General features: G+C 46.2%; 1 protein-coding gene across 1 annotated transcript in view; it reads right to left on the reverse strand.

Moving 5' to 3' along the window:
* thsd7aa (thrombospondin, type I, domain containing 7Aa) overlaps positions 1–24,272 on the reverse strand; it is a 712,619-nt gene that overhangs the window by 159,386 nt on the left and 528,961 nt on the right. The window contains exon 12 of the mRNA XM_072509118.1: positions 6,124–6,318. Within this exon, the coding sequence (XP_072365219.1) occupies positions 6,124–6,318 (195 nt within the window). The remainder of the gene's footprint in view (positions 1–6,123; positions 6,319–24,272) is intronic.

Consider the following 24,272-nt stretch of genomic DNA (forward strand, 5'->3'; position numbering starts at 1 on the left):
GCTATGCACCGAAGCAATGGGATTGGCACCAGGCACAACGCGGTGGGAAAGTCGCATCCTTAATTTCTGTCACAACCATAGTCCAGATCTTAATTCAGAATTCTTGGAACTATGAAGATTCAATACTGCTCCAGGTTTGTGTTATTTGTTATTTCTGTCTATAAAATACTATCTAACAGACAGTGACAGCAAAAGGAATCTGATGTGATGTATGCCTAGAGAATGATCTACAAACACTTGCTTGATAACAATTGAATTGTCAGCTATATTGTTTACATGGTGCTGTCTTGTCAAAGTTATTTAAAGGTTAAACAAAAATGCTGTATCCAAAAACCAGTAACATTTTGCCGTGAAGTGTAAATCCAGACATTTAGGAGAACAGATCATCATGAAAAGAATCTTTGCATCACTTACATTATAGAACGCTGGATATGCTGCCTGTCATAAATCAGTGGTAAGAAAAATGCTGGAATTTATTCTGAAGGGTTTGGTAAGTTAACACTTGGATAATAATGATTTGATTGGGCAAAGTCAACTTAGATGTATGAATGGGAAATCATGTTTGACAAATGTATTGAAGATTTTGAGCATGTTACTAACAGAATTGATAAAAGTGGACCTAATATATTTGGATTTTCAAAAGGCTTTTGATAAAGTCCCTCACAGGAGGTTCGTTATCAAAATTAAAGCCCATAGAATAGGAGGTAATATGCTGGCATGGATTAAGGATTGGTTAACAGGCAGAAAACAGAGAGTAGGAATGAACGGGTCATTCTTGCATTGGCAGGCTGTGACTAATAGCATTGCGCAAGGATCAGTACTCAGGCCCAGCTGTTCACAAAATATATCAACGATTTGGATCTGGGGACAAAAGAAAACGATTGAATGCGATTTAATGGCTGCGTTGGCCTGGCGCAGATCCTATCGCGCTGGTTAAATAGCAAGAGTGGCCAAAATTGGGATCAATGCCAGGCATGAATCGGTTGCCGATCTAACTGGCCTGCTCCCGGTGGCGAGTTCCAAATCTCGCCCAGACGAGGTGAGAAACCAATTGAGGCCAATCTCCATCTCATTAGCAAGAAGGAACTCCAATCTAATGACCTCCCGGGAACTAACTGGCTCCCCAGCGAGAGGTCATGTGGGTGCCGTGTAGCACTTGTAATGATTGGATAGTTTTATTAAGCATGCGGACCCTTAATGAGATTGGTAAATTATTCTCACAATACATGATGTAACCTTAATCAATAATCTTGATTGGACATAGATAACTAGTAACAAATGATTGGTGTAGGCTAATTTCTTAAAATTGAATCTTATAGAATCATAGAATTTACAGTGCAGGAGGAAGCCATTCAGCCTATCGAGTCTGCACCAGCCCTTGGAAAGAGCACCCTACTTAAGCCCCACACCTCCACCTTATCCCCATAACCCAGTAACCCCACCTAACCTTTTTGGACATGAAGGGCAATTTAGAACATCCAATCCAACTAACCTGCACATCTTTGGACTGTGGGAGGAAACCAGAGCATCCGGAGGAAACCCACGCTCACATGGGGAGAACGTGCAGACTCCGCACAGACAGTGACCCAAGCCGGGAATCGAACCTGGGACCCTGGAGCTGTGAAGCAACTGTGCTAACCACTATGCTACCATGTTGCCCCAGAATCTTGAAGTATAACTATCCGTATTCTCATTAAATTTGGGCTTCTCCGGTCTCTCACTTGGAATACTAGGAGTCTTCGCTATAGCTTGTAATAAAACTAGATCCAAGAGTCTTTGTCTGACTTCTCAAGTACTCTAAGGTTGAATATCTGTACTTTTCTCCACAACAACAGGTTGGATACAGGTAAGATGTATCCCCTAGTTCGCCTAGAACCAAGGAGCACGTTTTCTAAATTTGGGAGAAACTGCTGTGGATTGAGATGAGGAGATTTTTTTCTCTCTGAGGATTGTGAATCTTCAGAATTCCCTACCCCAGAGGACTGTGGAAGCTCAGTAATTGTATATGTTTAAAGCAGTGATTGATAGATTTCTAAATACCAATGGCACAAAGAGATATGGGGATAGAGTGCGGAAAAAGGGATTGAAGAGGATGAACAAGCATGATCTTATTGAATGAGAGCAGGCTTGTTGGGCTGAATGGCTTCCTGCTGCTCCTAAGTTCCTAAATAATTATCCAACATTAAAATGTCTTGCTTCCTTCCACTTCTCTATCATGTAAGTATGTACAAAAATTTGAACAAAGATGGAGCAGTTTCGCATATGCACCTTTACTTTGTGGTATCAGAACAAGGTGTGATTTGTTAGGTTGTAGGTGTAAAATAAGTTGTGGTGCACTTGACAAAGGAAGGTTCAGACGTGGAGATAACTTCAACACGTTTATTAAACTATTTACACTTCTATTACTCGTGTTCGACACTACTGCTAATCCTACTATAGCTACCCAGACTGACTAACCAGTTGCTGCAATCCATGTGATGGGTGTAATATTGAATCAACCCTGTGTCTGTACTCACTGACTGTCTCCACTGGAAAGAGGCAGATCATGTGTGTGGTGTCCTTTATATATGGGTTGGTATAATGCCTCCCTGTGGTCGTGTCACCTCCTTGTGTATCATGAATGTCTATTGGTCGTGTCCTACCTACTTGATCTATTGGTTGAGTGTGTGTGTGTGATGTCTTTGGTGCTCCCTCTAGTGTCTATCAAGCCTACATGTATTTACATTGATGCACATCACCACATCCCCCCTTTTTTATATGTTACATATTTTCTGTACACTTTAAGAAAATTGAACAAAAAACAGGTAGATAGGTTAAGGTATATGCAAGTCATGGGAACAGTGAATGAACAATAAGTCCAAATCATTCGTGTGAGTCCAAAAATCATCAATCATCATGGTCAAATGTCTCTCTCGGTTATGAACGCCATCAACGTCCCTGTGCCACAGGAACCAAGAAGTGGTCAAATCACTTCGCTGTCTGATTTGGAGTCCCTTTCTTTTTTCAATGTTTGTGATGATGCTGTCGGATGGTATCTTGTAGCTGATAAGGTGCTGACGTTGAAGAGGTATCATTCAAGGTCATGGATGTGCCATATGTTGAAGTTGGATAAGACTGTACATACTGGTTCTGGCCACGTGCTGTGCTGGAAGGGTGATCCTGCTGAGAACCGTTGAAGCTTGTCGAATTGGAAACAGAATTGCTGCTTGCATAAATACCTGGTGATGGCGTGAAACTAGAACCTTGCATCTGATAGGAATATGCCGTCTGGCCAGGCTGGGGTGCAGCAAATCCTGGGCTGTAACTAAGGCATCCAGTCTGTAGTGCAGATTGCGCTTGCGGTAGTCCTCCTTCGGTCTTGATTCCATTATTGGGCAATCCGTAGTGCTGGCCTGTTTGAGAATATGCTGCATAGACTGCTGGCTGCTGCATGCCTGAATACTGGGTTTGTCCTGCATGAGCTGTCATTGGCTGCACTGCTGGTGTGGAAAAAATGTCTGGATAAAGCTGTGGTGAATATTGGTGTATTCCTCTTGGACTGTAGCCGCTGCTTGTTATTACTGACCCAGTGTAATTGTTAAGTGCTCCATCTCCTGTCGTTGTGGCATCTGCTGACCTGAGCGTGCCATCGCTGAGGTTGTGGCACTCCCTGTCTGGAGTAAAGTCCGGCTTACGTGAATCAGAGTCGGCGTTTGGTTGCTCCCCATCTGGATGCTGATCTGTTTTAACTGAGTCAGCGTTGGTTTATTGATGCTCCCCGTCCGGAGTCTTAGCCGGTTCACTGGAGTGAGCTGAGATTTCTTGAAGCTGCACTTCTGGAGTCGGAACATGCAGGAATGCATTGACTTATGGAGAGGTTTGAGCGAATGAGGGTGGAAGTATCATGGTGTCACTGGAGTCACAAGTGGTCTCACATTGATCATCGAGTGCCTCTGTACACACTAGCTGAGGTCTGTCACTTTGCACATCTTGCATGGGAAGTGGGAAGCTATTGTCACCCATCTCACATACCGTTGGTAGAGCCTCAGTAGCTGCTTGTTGTTCACTTGGGTAGGGTAAATTGACAGAGTCTTCATCTGGTGGCACAAACAATGTGGGTGGACTGTCATTGTCTTGCTGTTGTCCTTCATTTGGGCTTGGACTGTCATCGTCGCTTTGTTCTTCACTGTAGCATGATAGACCGTCATGGTCATCCTGCTGTGCACTGGAGCATGGTAGACTGTCATAGTCTTCTTGCTGTTTACTTGAGCATGGCAGACTTGCATCGTCTGCCGCTAGTTGGTCAGAGGAGGTTGCTAGACCCTCATGGTCTTGTTCCTGCGATGACTGTGCGTCGGAGTCTTGCGTTGCTTCTATCGTGTAGGCTGTCCACGAGCTTGCTGTGGAGGCTTGTGACACTGGAGTCACTTCTTGTTCATGGAAGGACTGCGGTGTGGAGTCTTGCATGTCTTCTTTCGTAGAGTCGGGAACCCTGAACGGTGCGTGGACCATGCTCTGTGTGGCAGCAGGCCGCTCTCTGTGGGCTTTTACCGCTCTCTGTCTCTTGGTTTCAGGCTGCAGCATCATCCGGTACTCACAAGTTGGGATGTCATATCTGCTGGGCTGAAGATCCTTAAATCCGGAGAATTCGTCGTTGGGGTCGTCAATGTGCAACACGTCTAGTTGCGGTTTGGATTTGGTACTGGGGTAGCCTTCCAAGGTGAAAGGTTTGTCCGAGTCATAGCCTTCTAGGACCACATCATCACTGTTTGCGTCGGAGCTGGCATTGGGCTTGCGAGGCCCAGAGAAAATGTAAAGGTCGGTATCGAAGTATTCAAGGTAGGAATCATCAGTTTGGGTGTAGGTAACTGCTTGTTGCAGGGTTCTTCGGAGGTTAATTTTATTTCCTGGTTCAATTTGAGGCATTGTGCTGTCATTCCAGGTGAATGAAGGTTGTTTTACGGCTTTAAAAGATTTTTTCTTTGATTTGGGACGTTTCCCCTTTAAATGGGCGTGGTCCGGGGCCTCTGACATCATGACGCATGTGACGTAGTGCGTAGGAAGCAATTGCGCATGCGCAGATCGCTGTTCCTTTACCGATGGCCGTTTTCATGATTGCGCATGCGCGGCGTCTCGTTCATGCGCAAACGGACCTTCCCATTCTGTGCGCTTCTCGTGCAACTGTGCAAGTGCAGACCCTTTAGAAAGATGGCCGCCGATCAAAACTGTTCTCTGCTCCGGGATCTCGGCATCGTGGTGAGTACTGGCGCTTCTCTTACCTTTTCTTGCTGGTTGGAGTGTGTTTTCCTCACAGTATTTGCCGAATTTGTCCAGGACTGCCTGGAAGTTGCTCCTGTTTTGCTCCTTGGAGAACTTGAATTTTTTCAAGATTTCTTCTGCTCTGGCACCGGCGATGGTGAGAAGAAGCTCTGTTTTTTCAGGATCGGCCACTTCTTCTAGTTCGGCTGTCACCAGGAAGATTTCAAACCTTTGCCGGAATGCCCGCCAGTTTTCGCGGAGATCACCGTGGCACTGGAGCCGCTGCGGAACCCGGATCTCAAACATCTTGCCTGGGTATTGTTGCTGGTTGTCACTGTACGCTGAGGTATGGCTATATGGATTGAAACAGTTCAGGCCTGGTACCATGATTTGTTATGTTGTAGGTGTAACATAAGCGGCTTCCTTGTGGTGCACTTGACAAAGGAAGGTTCAGACGTGGAGCTAACTTCAACACGTTTATTAAACTATTTACACTTCTATTACTCGTGTTCGACACTACCGCTAATCCTACTATAGCTACCCAGACTGACTAACCAGTTGCTGCAATCCACGTGGTGGGTGTAATATTGAATCAACCTTGTGTCTGTACTCACTGACTGTCTCCACTGGAAAGAGGCAGATCATGTGTGTGGTGTCCTTTATATATGGGTTGGTGTAATGCCCCCCTGTGGTCGTGTCACCTCCTTGTGTATCATGAATGTCTATTGGTCGTGTCCTACCTACTTGATCTATTGGTTGAGTGTGTGTGTATGATGTCTTTGGTGCTCCCTCTAGTGTCTAGCTAGCCTACATGTATTTACATTACAAGGTGGAATGGTCAAACAGTCAGATTGATAAAGATGTTTTATTGTTTAAAGTACTCACCAACAAGCGTCCTCCTTCGGGTCTGTACTGTACCGCAGTCACCATTGCAGGGGGAAAATTTGGACCAGTTGGTGAACTGGCAGTCCTCTTGGCAGGGTAACTGACAGTGTTGAGCTAAAGGTGGCATTGTGCCAGCCCACTTCATGCAATTATTGATGTCCACTTGACCACCATCTTGCTTGCGACAGGATATTGCTGAAAGCAGAAGAAATAGGATTGCATAAAAGGCATTGGTTTGTTTAAAGTATTGGCCTATATTGTAGAAAACCATGAATATTTTCGAAAGCTATTTATCACAATAGCTTAAATAGCAAGGCCACAAAATATTGTAAGGCCCCAAAACGGCTATGGGGATCATCATACAGCCTGTGCATGACACGGTCATTTCTTCAGATGTAGGGATCTTGCTAAATTTGTGCAGTCTACATGGTCATTTCAATAATTTTTGTGTGCATCATGTGTTACTATTGATTTGCTGCACATCTGAGCTGAGCTGCAATACCTTCACAAGTTAGCCTGTGCCATTTCATGGTTGCATGCATCTCTTAAAGGGAAGGTGCATTATGACGGGACCAAGTGCTGGAAAACAATCTAATCGTAAGTTTGACCTGGCACAACAGCCCACAACTGTGGGCTCCAAGTTCTTTTACACAATAATAATGGCCTTGTTGCATGAAGTAGGTTGGTGGAGAGAAACCCTCAACCAGGACACAAGACACACTGCTGATACTGTGAAGTCACTCGGGGCATGTTTTGTGGGGTTGTCACTACCCATGGTGTGTACTGCATAGACACCATTAACCAGTCTCAAATAAGTTACCAAGAAGTCTTTATCAACATTATTGAACTATACACAATTCATAGTAGAGGGTACAAGTATGGAGAAGACTCCATGACATATTCTTACATGTTGCTACTGTCATGATATTCAGATCAGCATATCATGGTGCAATCAAACACACACTGATGGACATGCAGTAGGACCAACCAACACACACACAACATCGCAGCCAATCACCAGTGAGAGCACACGCATTATAAAAACAGGGGACACTACAGTTCCCGCTCATTCCAGCAGCAGCCAGCTCAGAGCACCGGGCTCAGAGCCATATACTGAGTGCCTCACCCAGATAGTAATAGGACAGGGTCCACAGATTAGCTGGTAATGCATGTACCCAAGTTAGCAGTGTGCTGTTATAGTTAAGTAGTAAATAAAATTGAGTTACACCATCTCCAGCCGTGTTGGATCGTTTGTACACCAGAACACCCAACATGACATGATACCAGAAGTGGACGCAAGCCAGCGCCTGTGAGACCTACCTGCATCGCATCAGCAATCCGCCGTCCTGCACCATGGAGAACATCAACCCGCTGCCGACGCTCTGAATCGCTGGCAATCTCGGGGTCAAATGGAAACTGTTCAAACAGCGCTTCCAACTCTTCCTCGAGGCCACAGACAGGGAGAATGCATCGGACACCAGCAAGATTGCCCTTCTTCTCTCCACGGCGGGGCAACACGCCATCCACATCTTTAACTCCCTTACATTTACGGACAGCCAGGACAAAACCAAATACAAGACGGTTCTCCTGAAGTTCGACGAACACTTCAGCGTTGAAGTAAACGAGAGCTTCGAGAGGTATCTATTCCAGCAGCGCCTGCAAGGTAAGGACAAACCTTTCCAGTCTTACTTAACACACCTCCGCATCCTCGCGCAGTCCTGCAGCTATGGCACCACCTCTGACTCCATGATACGTGACCAGATAGTTTTTGGAGTCATGTCGGACACCCTGCTCCAGCAGGTCCTTCGGGTCAAGCAACTCACCCTGGCGACTGCCGTCGAAACCTGCGTCCTCCATGAGAATGCCACCAGCCGGTACTCACATATCCAGGTGGCCGAAACGGCGCGGCACGGGCCCCACAAGGCGGAGCGGGTCCAGTCGATCGAGTACCTTCCGGGCCGCGACCGGGAGGAGGCTGGCTTTTTCGCGCGCTTTCAGAGGAATCCCGCGCTTGTACGCGGCAAAAGAGGGGACGCTGACGCAAAGGAACACGATGCGCAGGCGGGCACTACACAAGACCGCACCGCGTATGCGCGGTGGCGCAACGAACGCACTGACGTCACGACGTGTGGCAACTGTGGCTCCACCCATTTAAAGCGGCAATGTCCTGCCAAAGCACGACAATGCCTACGCTGTGGCAGGTTGGGCCACTACGCTGCCTGCTGTCGAGCAGCACATCCTGCCAACTTATACCCGTTTAACCAGCCTCGCAGAAACGTTCAGGCAATTCAACCCACGTTCACCGAGTCCGATCCCGACGTCACACAGACCAATGACACTGAGGACAGGGAGCCCTTCCGCGTTGCTGTCATCAACAAGAACAAGCTGTCCCCGAGTCAAATGCACCAGCCGCTGTCAGTGCACAGCATTGATCCGGACGACGAGTGTTGTGCCACCCTTGCGGTCAACCCAAATTCGTTGCCCACCTGAGACACTTAAATTATTTTTCGTATTGGACTCACTGACTTGTTCTGACATACTGTTTCAGACTTTTTGCCATACTGTTTAAGATTTTGTTATTGTTTGTGAATGACATTGATTTCATTCTTGGTGTAACATAGTTAGTTTCTGCACCTGGCACCTTCCTATGTATATAGTATAGCCACATGTACATATTGTTGTAAATATTGCACACACATGATTAGATGCACTCACCACACTTCTTTGTTTATCACCATGTAGGCACATATTCTTTGCGAAAAGGGGGGATGTCATGATATTTAGATCAGCATATCATGGTGCAATCAAACACACACTGATGGACATGCAGTAGGACCAACCAACGCACACACAACATCGCAGCCAATCACCAGTGAGAGCACACGCACTATAAAAACAGGGGACACTACAGTTCCCGCTCATTCCAGCAGCAGCCAGCTCAGAGCACCGGGCTCAGAGCCTGCCACTCAGACATTCACCATGTGCTGAGTGCCTCACCCAGATAGTAATAGGACAGGGTCCACAGATTAGCTGGTAATGCATGTACCCAAGTTAGCAGTGTGCTGTTATCGTTAAGAAGTAAATAAAATTGAGTCACACCATCTCTAGCCGTGGTGGATCGTTTGTACACCAGAACACCCAACACGACAGCTACCTAGCTCTACATTGCTGATTTAATCTCTACGTCAGATGCCTTCTTACATCACCGGTGGGCAGAACTACAATCAGTCCCAGGTTAACCTTTAATGTACTGAATTCTTCTACACAAGGAAGTTAGTCATTGCAGCTAATGCCAACAGTGTAACACAAAAAACTTTGATGCAGCGCCTAAGAAGTTTAATTACCTCATATGAGCAGCCTAGTTCAGCGAACATATCTTTAACTGGCATGGCACGGTAGTACAGTCATTAGCACTGTTGCATCACAGCGCCAGGGACCCTGGTTCGATTCCCGGCTTGGGTCACTGTCTGTGCCGAGTCTGCATGTTCTTCCCTTGTCTGCATGGGTTTCCTCCGGGTGCTCAGTTTTCCACCCACAGGTCCCAAAAGGCGAGCTTGTTAGGTGAATTGGACATCTTGAATTCTCCCTCGGTGCACCAGAACAGTCCACGGAATGTGGTGACAAGGGGATTAGGGGATTTTCACAGTAACTTCATTGCCTTCTTAATGTAAGCCGACTTGTGACACTAATACATAAAGCTTATTATTATATCCTGACAACAACTAGCCTCACACAATTATTGGTTCACCACTGCCCCATTACTTACTATCCAGCAATCTCTATCAATCATGACTGACACTTTACAGTCACCTTCAGCTTATACTCATAGACTTTGCAATGCTGCAGATCCACAGCTCAGATACACTATGTGGTGATGTGCATCATTGTGGGTACACGGGGGGTTAATGTAAATACATGTAGGCTAGCTAGACGCTAGAGGGAGCACCAGAGACATCACACACACATAATCAACCAATAGATCAGTTAGATAGGACACGACCAATGGGCATTCACGATACACACAGAGGTGACACGACCACAGGAGGGCATTACACCATCCCATATATAAAGGACACCACACACATGATCTGCCTCTTTCCAGTGGAGACAGTCAGTGAGTACAGACACAGGGTTGATTGAATATCACTCCCACCACGTGGATTGCAGCAACTGGTTTGTCAGTCGTAGTTATAGTAGGATTAGCAGTCGTGTCGAACGCGAGTAATAGAAGTGTAAATAGTTGAATAAACATGTTGAAGTTATCTCCACGTTCCTTTGTCAAGTGCACCACAAGGAAGCCGCTTATGCTACACCTAGAGCATAACAAGTCACACTATTCAACCATGACAGCCATATTACCTAAACATGTTACACCAGTAGTTTTCAAACTTTTTTTTCCTGGGGACCCATTTTTACCAACTGACCAACCGCGCGACCCATGCTGGCCGACTGTCATGACCCATGCCGGCCGTTGCGACCCATGCCGGCCGACCTTCGTGACCCACCTTTTCGTTTACCTTTAATGCGACAGGTGAGCCTGGTTGGTCCTCACGATCTCACTTGCTTTGTCATTCAATGTTACATTTCTGTATGGGTTGTTCATCAGAGGTCCTGGAGCTCACACCACCACTGCTTTGTCCTGTTGTGGACTCTCCTGGACAGCTCACACCACCACTGCTTTGCCCTGCTGTCGATTCTCCTGAGCCCCTCTCTCCAGCAGGTTTAGTTGTGAGATCCTGGCCTGTTTGTGTCTCTGGCCATCTCTTCCTCATTACAAAATGATACATTTTAAATTTTACAGTCCTGTTGCTTGTTTGCTGCTGACAAAATTGAGGAATCACATTCGTGCCCAGAGCGCATGATTTCAGTGTTCGAGACGCGTGGAGTGTTCTCTGCCACCGCTTCAGGCAGGAAGACTGCATTGAATTTTTAAAAATCTACTCTTGGGTCAGTGCGCTGACATCAGGAGAAGGCGGTGTTTCTTGCTGTGCTCCAGGCATGCACATTGATGAGCGGGCACACGTGCGTAGCACGCCTGCATTCTGAAAACCAGTCGAGGCCGTTATTTTTAAAGCCGGTTGCAGCCGGCATTTTTAAAAGCAGGCTGCTGCGGATGTTGCGCATTAATTCCCGCGATTGAGAATGCCACGATGGATGGATGGCTCCATGACCCTCCAGATACCCGTTCGCCACCCCGACTTTGAAAATGACTGTGTTACACTACACTCACTGACGCACTTTTTTCTCTCATGCAGGGCAACCACAAGAAGCAGGAACTAACCAGCAAAGGGCAAAATAGCTGCATATTTTCACCCCATGGAGAAAGTGGTGCTTCCCATTATTAGAGTGCCATCAGTGAAGAGGTGGTCAGCTGCAGGACTAAATGCATTTACAATAACAGTGTGATCATGACTTACTCTCCTTCTCACATGCCACGTTCCCCTCATTCCACAGACTCTTCTGATGTACAAGCGATGGTTGGTTTAAGGATTCATCTCTTAATCACAACTACCACTGCCACCCCCACCCACCCCCTAATGCCTCCCCACAATCCACATCTACCCATGTACCTCTCCCCTTTTAAGGCACACAAAACTTACAAGGCAATGATACAAGAGGTGTAAGCAAGAAAGGGCTGATGATGAGGAAACAGTCACTTGCCTGGCACTTGCAGCCACCAGCTCTGATACTGACACTGCTACTTTACAGGGTAGCTAAAAGGCAGGATCTGCACATGCCGAGACAGTGGCCTGTCAACAAGGCTGGAGAAGGGGTTTTGCAGCTCATAGCACAGTTGAGGTCACAAAGGTTCTGCCACAGAGGACACCAATGAGGAATATGTTCGGATGGCTTACTGAACAAAGCTTGCTGGTTATTCACAGAACTGATTGGTGCATTGACAGGCCTGCCAGGACTGCCTGCAGTCACTATTAAAGAGCATGGAGGATGCCGGCATAAACCTTGCATTGGGCTTTTCAGAACATGAAGCCCATCCTTTCCCACATGGACATGGTGACCAACTACATTCGCTCACTTGTGTGGCATCTGATGGCCAATATCTCAACACTCATTGCAGTGGAGGAAGAAGCTGCACAAAGTATATGGGTGCTGCAGTGCAAGCTCAGATTGATGTCATGCAGGGTCAGCTTGCTGCCATCCATGATCAAGGTGCTGCTATCATGGCTGTAGATACTAGTTTATAAAGGATCTTTCAGGTTTTCACAGCAGCCCAGCCATCTGTCTTCCAACAAATCGCTAGGTTTGTTGAGATGCCATCCAGGATGAGAGGGAGTTATGCTGTAGATCAAAAGCCCGTTGTTGTCTCTCAGAATAACAGCTTTCAACCTCCCACCCCTGCTACTTGCTGTACTGCTGCTGTTGCCTGTCAGCCAACCAGCCCAAGTTGCTGCAATCCACGTGAGGTGGTACAGTCCAAAATCTTCTAAGACAGAGCTGCACAAAATCAGTTTAAGTCTCTTCTATTGAAAGTCAGTAGCATTCCACCAGCCATACTGCAGCCACTGGGGCATCACTAGGGAGGGAAAGACACACAATGGTAGTTAGCTGACTTTTGGATGGAATATTGATTGGTTTGGAATGTTGGTTTTGTGGTGGTTTTTAATGAAAGCTTTGTGGTGAAGAGGATGTTGGTCAATAACCAAGAGACGATAAGGTGTGAAACTGTTGATGAGGAACTTATTTTGTCTTGAATTCAGAGTCTAGTCAGGGCTTCTTTAGGATTTGCCTGTTTCCCTTAGTTTGGTAGTGTAGACTGCTATTCTATATACATCCCAACACGCTCCACAAGGTTGCACTTTTGCTCCCCACCAGATGTTGATGACTTAATCATATGTCATTGCATCATAGTTACATTGTTAGTTACATTGGGGCAGCACGGTGGCACAGTGGTTAGCTGCCTCACAGTGCCAGGGACCCAGGATCAATTCTGATCTTGGGTGACTGCCTGTGTGGAGTTTGTACATTCTCCCCCTGTTTGCGTACATTTCCTCTGGGTGCTCCGGTTTCCTCCCACAGTCCAAAGATGTGCGGGTTAAGTGGATTGGCCATGATGAATTGTCCCTTAGTGTCGAGGGATGTACAGGTTAGGTTGTGGGTTACGGAGATAGGGCAGCGTGGACATGATGGACATGCTCTTTTGAAGGATCGGTGTAGACTCGATGGGCCGAATGGCCCCCTTCTGCACTGTAGGGATACTATGATTGGTATCAGGTGCTCTTGATGTTAACCCTTTACTCTACATCTCCCTCCAAGTCTTTATCCCAATTGTATATATATTACTACATCTCCTCCCAAATTCTCAGGCTTCACAGGGTGCCTTGACTAATCTCTCTGATCTGGTCTGAATGTCATTTCAAGGTTGAAGGTGAATTGCGCTCTCTCACTGTTCGATAGGAATGTCTTCCACCTGGATGGTTGTAGAATTTCTACTTGTTTCTGGTCTTTGTCTCAATCAGATTTTAAATTGTTTGCCCAAGGTTCCATTGGTTTCCTTCCTGAGGATATCCAGGCTCTTTGGTTCCTTCTGATATATACCTCGTCCATTTCCATTCTATAAGATTTTCACTGTGGAGCTCATTTTGTCACAGTGCCTTCTTTCTGTTGGTCTCGTATCCACACTTTCCCTGGGCTTGCCTGTCCCTTTGCTGCTCCCCATGCTTCCGAATTTCCTCAAAATCATTTGAGGTAATGTTTGATTGTGTTTGTTGTAGAGCTGGAAATTGTGTTCCCAAACATCTTCCCAACAATAGTTCTGATGGTGAGAACTGGTTTTTTAGCGTTGAGGTTCTGTGGTTAAGAAGGGCTAAGTTAATATCTTTGCTCATTTTTATTAATTCCTGGATTTCTCGAACTCATTATTCTTCATTCAACTGAGGATAGCTAGGCGAACTGGCCACATGCTTGAAACCATATTTCTGCACAAAGTTGCAGAACGGTACATTAGCAAATTGAGGGCCGTTGTCTGAAACCACAATGGCCTGGATGCCGTGTGTCACAAAGATTATTTTCAGTGATGCATTGACTGTCTCCACTGTGATGCATACAATCTACTCATTTCAAACCATCTGGAGAAGTAATCAACGACGATGATGAAATCAGCCTTTAAACAATCATTCTCAAGTGTTTCCATGACCTTGAAGGAAAAGTGGAGGGTGCCAGTAATTCTCTCTGCTTTTGGCTATTCACTGTCTTTGTAAGGTAATTCATGATTGACTCTTCAGTGGATCAATTGATGCCTGGTCACCAGACTGACTGCTGCTCCTTCTCGCGAAAACCAAGTGACTTTCATCAATTTTCTGGAGAACTGTGTGTCAAACTATTTTAGGGATGATTAGTCTGTCATTTAAAACGAAGAGATCATCAAAGATTGAGATGTTTTCTCTATTTGATGTATTGGGAAAGTATTGAATTGTAAGGAGTATAATCCAGCCATTCCTTCTGGAAATATTATTTTATGTTGATGCATTCATCATCATGCTGTTGTGCTCATTTAATCTCTTGTAACCTGTTTTCCATGGTTGGAAAGTACTGAGAGATAAGAGAAGTATATGCTTCCACTTACCAAATAAAATTTAAATCTTCCAGTTTGACTCCTTCCACTGGTCGTCTTGTACTTCCCTTGAACATACTCAGTAATTTAATTTTAGCTCATGAGTCTCCATCTAAAACATTCAATTCTCGGTGGCATTTTTGCAATCTCATTTAAGTTAAGGAGAGTAACCAAAGGCTTGTGGTCAGTTTCAACTTTAAATCTTAATTCCATGTCATAATCAGAGAACTTCTTGCACACCCATGTAGCTTTTTGATTTGATTTGATTTATTATTGTCACATGTATTAGTGTACAATGAAAAGTGTTGTTTCTTGCATGCTATACAGACAATGCATACCATACATAGGGGAGGAAGGAGAGACTACAGAATGTAATGTTATAGTCATAACTGGGCTGTAGAGAAAAGATCAACTTAATACGAGGTAGGTCCATTCAAAAGTCTGATGGCAGCAGGGAAGATGCTGTTCCTGCGTCGGTTGGTACGTGACCTCAAACTTTTGTATCTTTTTCCTGATGGAAGAAGGTGGAAGAGAGTATGTCCAGGGTGAATGATATCCTTAATTATGCTGGTTGCCTTTCCGAGGCAGCGGGAATTATAGATAGAGTCAATGGATGGGAGGCTGGTTTGCGTGATGGACTGGGCTACATTCACAACCTTTTGTAGTTTCCTGCGGTCTTGGGCAGAGTAGGCACCATACTAAGCTGTGATACAACCAGAAAGAATGCTTTCAATGGTATATCTGTAAAAGTTGGTGAGAGTCGTAGCTGACATGCAAAATTTCCTTCGTCTTCTGAGAAAGTAGAGTCGTTGGGCTTTCTTAACTATATTGTCGACATGGGGAGACCAGGACAGGTTGTTGGTAATCTGGACACCTAAAAACTTGAAGCTCTCGACCCTTTCTACTTTATTTCCATTGTTGTAGACAGGGGCATGTTCTCCACTACACTTTCTGAAGTCAATGACAATCTCCTTCGTTTTGTTGACATTGAGGGAGAGATTGTTGTTGGCGTACCAGTTCACCAGATTCTCTATCTCATTCCTTTAAAAAAAAAATTTAGAGTACCCAATCAATTCTTTCCAATTAAGGGGCAATTTTTTTTAGCATGGCCAATCCACCTCTAGGTGCACATCTTTTGGGTTGTGGGGGCGAAACCCGCACAAACACGGGGAGAATGTGCAAACCCCACACGGATAGTGACCCAGAGCCGGGATTGAACCTGGGACCTTGGCGCCGTGAGGCAATAGGGCTAACCCACTGTGCCACCGTGCTGCCCACCTCTATCTCATTCCTGTACTTTGTCTCTCATTGTTTGAAATCCGACCCACAACGGTCATGACATCAGCAAATTTGAGAATCGAGTTGGCAGGGAATTTAGCCACAAAGTCATTGGTGTATAAGGAGTCTAGTAGGGAGCTGAGGACACAGCCATGTGGGGCACCGGTGTTGAGGATGATCGTGGAGGGGCTGATGTTGCCTATCCTTACTGATTGTGATCTGTTGGTTAGGAAGTTCAGGATCCAGTCACAGAGAGAGGAGCCGAGGCCCAGGCCACGGAGTTTGGAGATGTGTTTCGTCGGAATAATAGTGTTGAAGGCTGAGCTGAAGTCAATAAATAGGAGTCTGGCATATCTTTGGTATCTAGGTGTTCCAGTGTTGAGTGCAGGGTTAGGGAGATGGCGTCTGCTGTGGACCTGTTACAGCGGTAGGCGAACTGTAGTGGATCAAGGCAATCCGGGAGGCTGGAGTTGATTTGCGGCATGACTAACCTTTCAAAGCATTTCATGATGATGGATGTCAGAGCTACTGGACGATAGTCATTAAGGCACGCTGCTTGGCTTTTCTTTGGTACAGGCATGATGGTCGTCTTCTTGAAGCAGATAGGGACCTCCGATTGTTGTAAAGAGAGGTTGAAGTTGTCTGCAAATACCCCCGTCAGCTGATCCGCGCAAGACCTGAGTGCTCGTCCAGGTACCCCATCCGGGCCAGTGGCTTTCCGCTGCTAATGCTTCTTTCCCAATGGTTGTATACCTTTTCTCTGTGTCATGAGAGATCTTGAGATATAATAAACTAGTCTTCTTTGTCAAACTTATTGAACTTGAAACAGCACTGTGGGAAAGTCCACTGCTACAATTGTTGGCAACTCTGGATAAGAGTGCATTAGAATTTCTGCTGACATTAAGAGATTTTTGATTTTGTCAAGGTCTACATTCCAGTACCACTGTTGACCTCGTCTCAAAAGCTGTCATAACAACTCATTGATTTCCACCAAGTTTGATTGACCGTCCCAAGGAATCTTTGTAATTGCGATGCTTTTAGCTTGTGGCAACTCTCTAATGACCTTGGTATTTTGCAGCTTGACAGTAATTTCTGAAGCTGAACAATATGGCCGAAGAATTTTATCATAGGCTTTGCATGTTCATGTTTGTTTTTTAATATCAAAACATCCTTCTTGTAGAACTTTAAGGACTGCTCTCACTCAACAGTCATGTTTTTCTCTGAATGAACTACATAAAAGAATGTCATCCACATGTCATATTACATTTTCTTTGCCTGTCAGGGTATGAGACATCATTCTTTGTAATATCTCAGGTGCAGAAGCAATTCCGAGTGGTAACCTGTTGGAACAATAATGACCAAATGGAGTGATGAAAGTAATTAGCAATCTGGATTCTTTGGCCAGAGACAACTGCCAAAGCCACAGTTAGCATCCTATTTTGTGAAAAAGGTCCTTTCTGCAATTTTGGTGACATTTTAATCCACTGATGCCATTGGATGGATCATGCACTTTCAGACTTGTTTAATTGAGTCAAGTCCACACAGATTCCAAGCGAACCATTAGCAGCACACCATGGTAAATCATGACACACACTCTGTACTGAAGAGTTCCCCAACAGCTGTTTAATCAGCAGAAGGTATTCAGGATATATTGTGTGGCAGCATAGCCCTTGTTAGCTGAACACTGTCCATGTGTGCTTGGGGTGCACACCAGAATTATAAGCCAGGTGGTCAGTGGAGGTCCTTTATTGCCCAGTAGCCACTTGTGAGTCTTGTGGTAGCACACATGTGGCACAAATTCAGATGGTGCAGTGGAGTGTAACTTACCCTGATTAAGTACTGACCTGTATGATGTGCTGAGTTTATTTGCACACCAGCTGGACACTGAGGGAATGGGAACCCTTGCAGTTGCCAGTACACCTCTGATTTTATATGTGGCGCCTACAAAGTAGGATGTAATGCATTCCCCTCTCTGCATAAAAAGTGTCAGCCACTTCCTCTATGCAATGTGGATGGTAAACAGTGAGATGTTAGAGAAGTCACCTGTGCAAACCGAGTAAGATGCAGTCACAAAGCAGTGCAAAACTATGGCCATTTTCTTTTCGGCTATAGTAATCTAAGGCTGTAGTTCTGCCTGCAACAGGTGGAGGATTTCATGGAGCACCCTGTTAGTGAAACAGAGTCATTGCCCATACTGTTCCTCACTAAGGTTGAGGTAGGAAAAATGCTTCCTGAAGATTCTGGATGGAGATGGCCTCCTGCTGAGAGTCCTTCTAATATATAGGAAAGAGGTGCTAGATTTAAAACTGAGATGAGGAGGAACTACTTCTCGCAGAGGTTGGTGAATTTGTGGAACTCGCCGCCCTATAGTGCAGTGGAGTCTGAATCATTAAATGGTTTCAAGAAGGAGAAAGATATATTTCTGATAAATGATGGGTTAAAGGGTATGGAGAACAGGCAAGGAGGTGGATTTGAGACCAGAAAGAGATCAGCCATGATCTGACTGAATGACGGAACAGGCTCGAAGGGCTGAATTGTCGACTGCAGCTCCTAATTCCTCTGTACCTATGTTCTCCCCTTTGAACAGCTTGTCTTCTTCTTTGTTGCCTGCATCCATTGTGCTGTAATCCAAAGGGGAATAGAAACAACAGCACCACTGACAGAAGCAAGAACTCTTGCATTGGGAACCAAGGCCTTCACCACATGTCTTATTACTATCCTGCAAACATCATCAACTAAGTGGCAGTACAAACCTTCAAGCATTTCTATTAACTCAGCAACAGCCTGTATAAATCAATCAGCAACTAACCTGAAATCTAATACTGATGGGGTTCATTCCTACTGCTGAACACATGTTCATTTGTGTTTGATTAAGAGAAGTTGAAGGGAGGGCATCTCAACAAAACTGGAAGTCTCCCTACCAAGGGGGTGGGGGTGAGCTGATGCCAGTTAAAAGCTGAGGTGGGGTGGGGGAATAAAATGATTAATAAACCAGTTAATTACTTTAATTCTGCCTTCCTGACAGCAGCAATGTCATTAAAGATGTGCTCAATGAATTGCAACAGCAGGTCTCCAAACCACTGCTATTCCTGCCCACATGCGGTGACTTCCCTGCTGAAACCTATTGCCACCATTTTACGTTCCCTCATGCCTCCCAGTCCATCTCTAAAGGGCTGGCAAAATCCTGGCCGTAATATACATAAAACAAATTGAATTAGCTTAAGAAACATTAGACTATAACCTGTAAGTAATAGTAGACTTGTCACTTTCAATGCAAAGGTATTGTGGAAAAGCAATTGGAACATACAGTCAGGACAGTGGCTACAGAGGTTATGTTAATAATTTTATGATTACTGGTCAAACATAGGGTATCTTGCACACTATTGTTCAGTATGGTCACCATGCATCAAAACAGATGTACAGTGCGCAGTTGCATGTAACAAGACTGATCCAAAATATAAAGGAGATGATCCATGATGATAGATTAGAGAAGCTCAATGTGGTGTTGGGTGCTCTGGTGCACAGATGAGCCAACACAGTTGTATGTGGTACAACTCTATTTTATTATAACTCTTATAATACAGTTCGTTCTGGATACTCTGCACGTGCTGTCTCCCTGAGTGTCCCCGGCTATGGCTGTGTCCTGGTTCTCCCCTGCCGCTCTTTCTGACCACCAGGGGTTGTGTCTGTGCTTTTATATCTTTCTGTCATTGGTTGTGGTGTTGTGTGTTCTGATTTGTCTGTTGGTGTGTCTATCATGATGTGTGTGTTTGAATATCATGACATCCCCCTTTTTTACAAAGACAAGTGCCTACGTGGTTATAAATACAATTGTGTCGTGAGTGCATCTAAGAGTGTGCATTTGTGTTGTGTACAGCGTGTGTTTATGACGTAACTATTTACATGGGGCGATGTCGGGTGCGTCACACTAACAAGGTTGTACCATAACAAAACTTGGATGCGAGAGAAAAAAAAAACTTGAACATTGGTCCGGTCAGACGATATCTGGAACAATAAACAACACCAGGTTATAATACAGAAGTGTTTGACTTTTTGAACGTATTAACAGCGTTATAAGTCCAGTCTAGTGGGTGACCGCCTCAAGAATGGGCTGGTCCTCAAGCCGGTTCAGCTGTGGAGATTTGTGGTCACACTGGTTCACCTTGGACTGTTGGAGGTGATGCTGTTGCCGAAGTCTCTACTTTACCATTTGTTGTACTTCCTGCAGTGCTTGGTCTTTTTCATTCTTGCAAATATGACATTCAACATCTTTGTTAGTGGTGCCCTGGCTGTGGTTTGGTTCTGGTGGCGATGGAAGGGGCATGATCCGTGGCATCTCCACGAAGTCATCCTTGGGAACCAGTGGAGGATCCGGCGTGTGCGTACGGTGCAGTTGCGAGCGTGGAAGGCGGCACAGAGCCCGCTGATTGCGCCTACGCACCAATCCATCCGCCCTGCATGCCAGGAACAAGGTGGAGTCTGTTTTCTTTTTATGTTTGTGGTGGACGGCATCTTGTAGCCGATGGGTCGTTGCCATTGAAGTAGCACCATCACTAATATCATGCAAGGCGATGACTGTGCCAGATGTGGAAGTTGGCCAAGACCGTGTACGCTGGTTCCGGCCACCTGCTGTGCCGGAAGGGCGACTCCGCAGAGAAACGTCGAAGCATGTCGCCTTGGATAGAGAATTGTTGCTCGCATCAACGTCTGGCGATGGCGCGAGTTGGTGTGTCCATCTTGGACCGCCGGTGCTGGTTGCCACTGCCGACCCAGTGGGACTGCCACGCGATCCATTCCCTGTCGCCGTGGCATCTGCCGTCACCCTGAGCGTGCCATCACCGAGGCCGCGACACCGCCCGTCCGGAGCAAGGTCTGGCGTGCGCAGATCAGAGTCGGCGCTTGGCTGCTCCCCATCTGGAGTCCGGTCTGCCTTCCGTCGATGCCCCCCATCCGGAGTCCCAACAGGTTCACTGGAGGCAGCCGAGATTCCCTGAAGCTGCACTTCTGGAGTCGGAACATGCAGGAATGCACCAACCAGTGGAGAGGCTCGAGCCATCGAGGGTGGAAGCGGTGCGCCGCCACCGCAGTCGTCAGTGGTCCCACCGTGATCGTTGAGTGCCTTGGTACGCACTAGGCGAGGTCTGTCACCTTGCACCTTTTGCATGGGAAGTGGGATGCTGTCGTCACTCGTCTCACATCCCGTGGATAGATCGTCATTAGCAGCTTGCTGTTCACTAGGGTTGGGTAAATTGTCAGAGTTTTCATCTGGTGGTGCACACCATGTCGGTGGACTGTCATTGTCTTGCCATTGTCCTTCATTTGGGCTTTTCTTCTTTGGAACTTTAAATCTTCCCCCAGACATTGCAGAACCTTGTTTATTACCCCCAAATTCTCCCATATGTATGGTCTCGAATATAGTATCCACTGTTTCTATCGACATTGTACCATTTTCCAAAGAACATTCCGTTTCACTTTTCTTCTCAGGTACCTCATATGTAACTTTGTTTGATGTACATGCCTTCATGGTCTCTGGGTCTGATTTTGCTGGGACTGGCATGGTCACAGTCTCTTTTTTACTGTTCTCAATTGCCCACATCATACTCCCCATACATAACTGCTTGAGCACTGGGGTTAGTGTGGTACAATGGATAATCGGTTCGACCTTATCTGCATCTTCATCATTAGTGGAAAGCACACTTGGTTCACTTGAAACTGCTGTGGGTGTTAAATTCGTTATCTGGCTACTCGATGTCGGTGTCCTCAGGATTCTTGCTCCAATGTTCTGCTCAATAATCAGTGGAGTGTGTATAGGTTCAATGCAATTAATGTTCCCTTCCAGGTTTGAAGAGTCATTACTGACTAACTGCTGGTCTCCGAAGTTGGGATTTTGCGGCATTGTGTTGAAGGGAGACATTTGTCCCTGCCGTGGATATGAGTCAGGTTGTGTTATTTCCATCACCTGAGGATCAATGTCTTGTCCATTTTTTCGATCCGTACTAAAACACTGGCAATTCTCAGTCTGCTCCTTGCAAGTTAAACATACAATTAATTTCGTTAGGAAATCCTCAGCATCCTTCTGTGGCCGTGCAGCATTATTAATCTCTGTTCGGCTATAATGATCCTGAAGGTCAGCGCATAAACCTTTTTTCTTCGGGCTTGGACGAGGCGATTCCTTTGGCTTGTCTTCAGTTGGGCTTGAACAGTCTTCAGCGCTGTGCCCTTTATTGTAGCATGAGAGACCGTCATGGTCATGCTGCTGTGTAGTGGAGCATGGTAGGCTGTCATAGCCTTCCTGCTGTTCACGGGAGCATGGCAGACCTGCATCGTCTGCCGCTGGTTGGTCAGGAGAGGTTGCTAGACCCTCATGGTCTTGTTCCTGCAAGGACTGCGCTCTGGAGTCCTGCGTTCCTTCCATCGTGGAGTCCGTCCACAAACTCTCTGTGGAGGCTTGTGACACTGGAGTCACTTCTTGTTCGTGCAAGGACTGCGCTCTGGAGTCTTGCGCCGCCTCCACCGTGGAGGCTGTCCACGAGCTTGCCGTGGAAGCTTGTGACACTGGAGTCACTTCTGGTTCATGCGAGGACTGCACTCTGGAGTCTTGCATGTCTTCTTTCATAGAGTCGGGAACGTTGAGCGGGACGTGGACCACGCTCTGTGTGGCAGCAGGGCACCCTCCGTGTGCTTGCACCGCTCCCCGTCTGGTAATGTCAGGCCGCAGCATCATCCGGTACTGATAAGTTGGAACGTCATATCTGCTGGGTTGAAGATCCTCAAATCCGAAAAATGAATCCGCATCTGCGTCGGATTCAGTATGGGGGCCGCCAATGTGCACCACGAAAGGTTCGTCCGAGTCATAGTCATATAGGACCACGGAGCTATCATTGGGCTCGCGAGGTCCGGAAACACTGTAAAAATCGTCATCGAAGTATTCAAGGTCGGAATCATCGGCTTGTGCGTAGGTAACTGCTTGTCGGAGGGTTCTTCGGAGGTAAAATTCATCTCCTGGGTCAATTTGCGGCACTGCGCTGTCATTCCAGGTGAGGGAAGGTTGTTTTACAGCTTTAACAGATTTTTGTTTTTTTGATTTGGGATGTTTCCCTTTTAAATTGGATTTGGGACATTTCCCTTTTAAATTGGTGCAGTCTGGGGCCTCTGACATCCTGACGCTCGGTATGTAGCACGTAGGAAGCGACTGCGCATGCTCAGATCGCTGTTCCTTTACCGATGGCCGTTTTCTTGACTGCGCATGCGCAGCATCTCGCGCATGCGCATACGAAACTTCCGGTTCTGCGCACTTCTCGCGCAACTGTGCTAGCGTGATACCTTTAGCAAGATGGCCGCCGACCTCGACCCAGCCTTTTCTCAGGCCCTGGATTTCGGGCTCCGGGATCCCAGCCACGAGGTGAGTACTGCAGCTTTTCTTACCTTTAAGTCCCCATTGGATTGCGTATTCTTCACAGTACTTGGCGAATTTGCCCATGACTGCCTGGTAATCGTGCCTTTGCTGCCTCCTGAAGAACCTGAACCTTCTGAACATTGCTCTTGCCCTTGCACCGGCGACGATGAGGAGAAATTCAATTTTTTCCTTATCATCCAGGTCTTGGAGTTCAGCTGCCGCCAGGAACAACTCGAACATTTGCCGGAATCGCCGCCAGTTTTCGTGGAGGTCGCCGTCGCACTGGAGCGCCTGCGGAACCGGGAGCTCTTGCATTATGCCTGGGCTGCTGGTTGTCTCTGTACACTGGATGTATGCCGGCAGGTATCGATCCACTCCTGTACCATGTGGTGTTGGGTGCTCTGGTGCACAGATGAGCCAACACAGTTGTATGTGGTACAACTCTATTTTATTATAACTCTTATAATACAGTTCGTTCTGGATACTCTGCACGTGCTGTCTCCCTGAGTGTCCCCGGCTATGGCTGTGTCCTGGTTCTCCCCTGCCGCTCTTTCTGACCACCAGGGGTTGTGTCTGTGCTTTTATATCTTTCTGTCATTGGTTGTGGTGTTGTGTGTTCTGATTTGTCTGTTGGTGTGTCTATCATGATGTGTGTGTTTGAATATCATGACACTCAAGATCCACAGTTAATGGAGTTGATAGGAGCTCTTTAAAAAGTATTCGATGGTATTGATAAGGCAAATAACGACAATAAGGCAGTTCAATTGAACAGAAACTTAAAATTTAATTTAGAAAAAGCTTTCTAGTCAAAGGATAAACATTTTTATTGGGAACTTCCTCTGCAATTGTCTGGATTATCTGCTACATTGTGGCAGAAAGGTAGCAGATGGGAGAGAGGTGGAACAG

This window comes from Scyliorhinus torazame, chromosome 6 (genome assembly GCF_047496885.1).
Source record: "Scyliorhinus torazame isolate Kashiwa2021f chromosome 6, sScyTor2.1, whole genome shotgun sequence".
Lineage (NCBI taxonomy): Eukaryota > Metazoa > Chordata > Chondrichthyes > Carcharhiniformes > Scyliorhinidae > Scyliorhinus > Scyliorhinus torazame.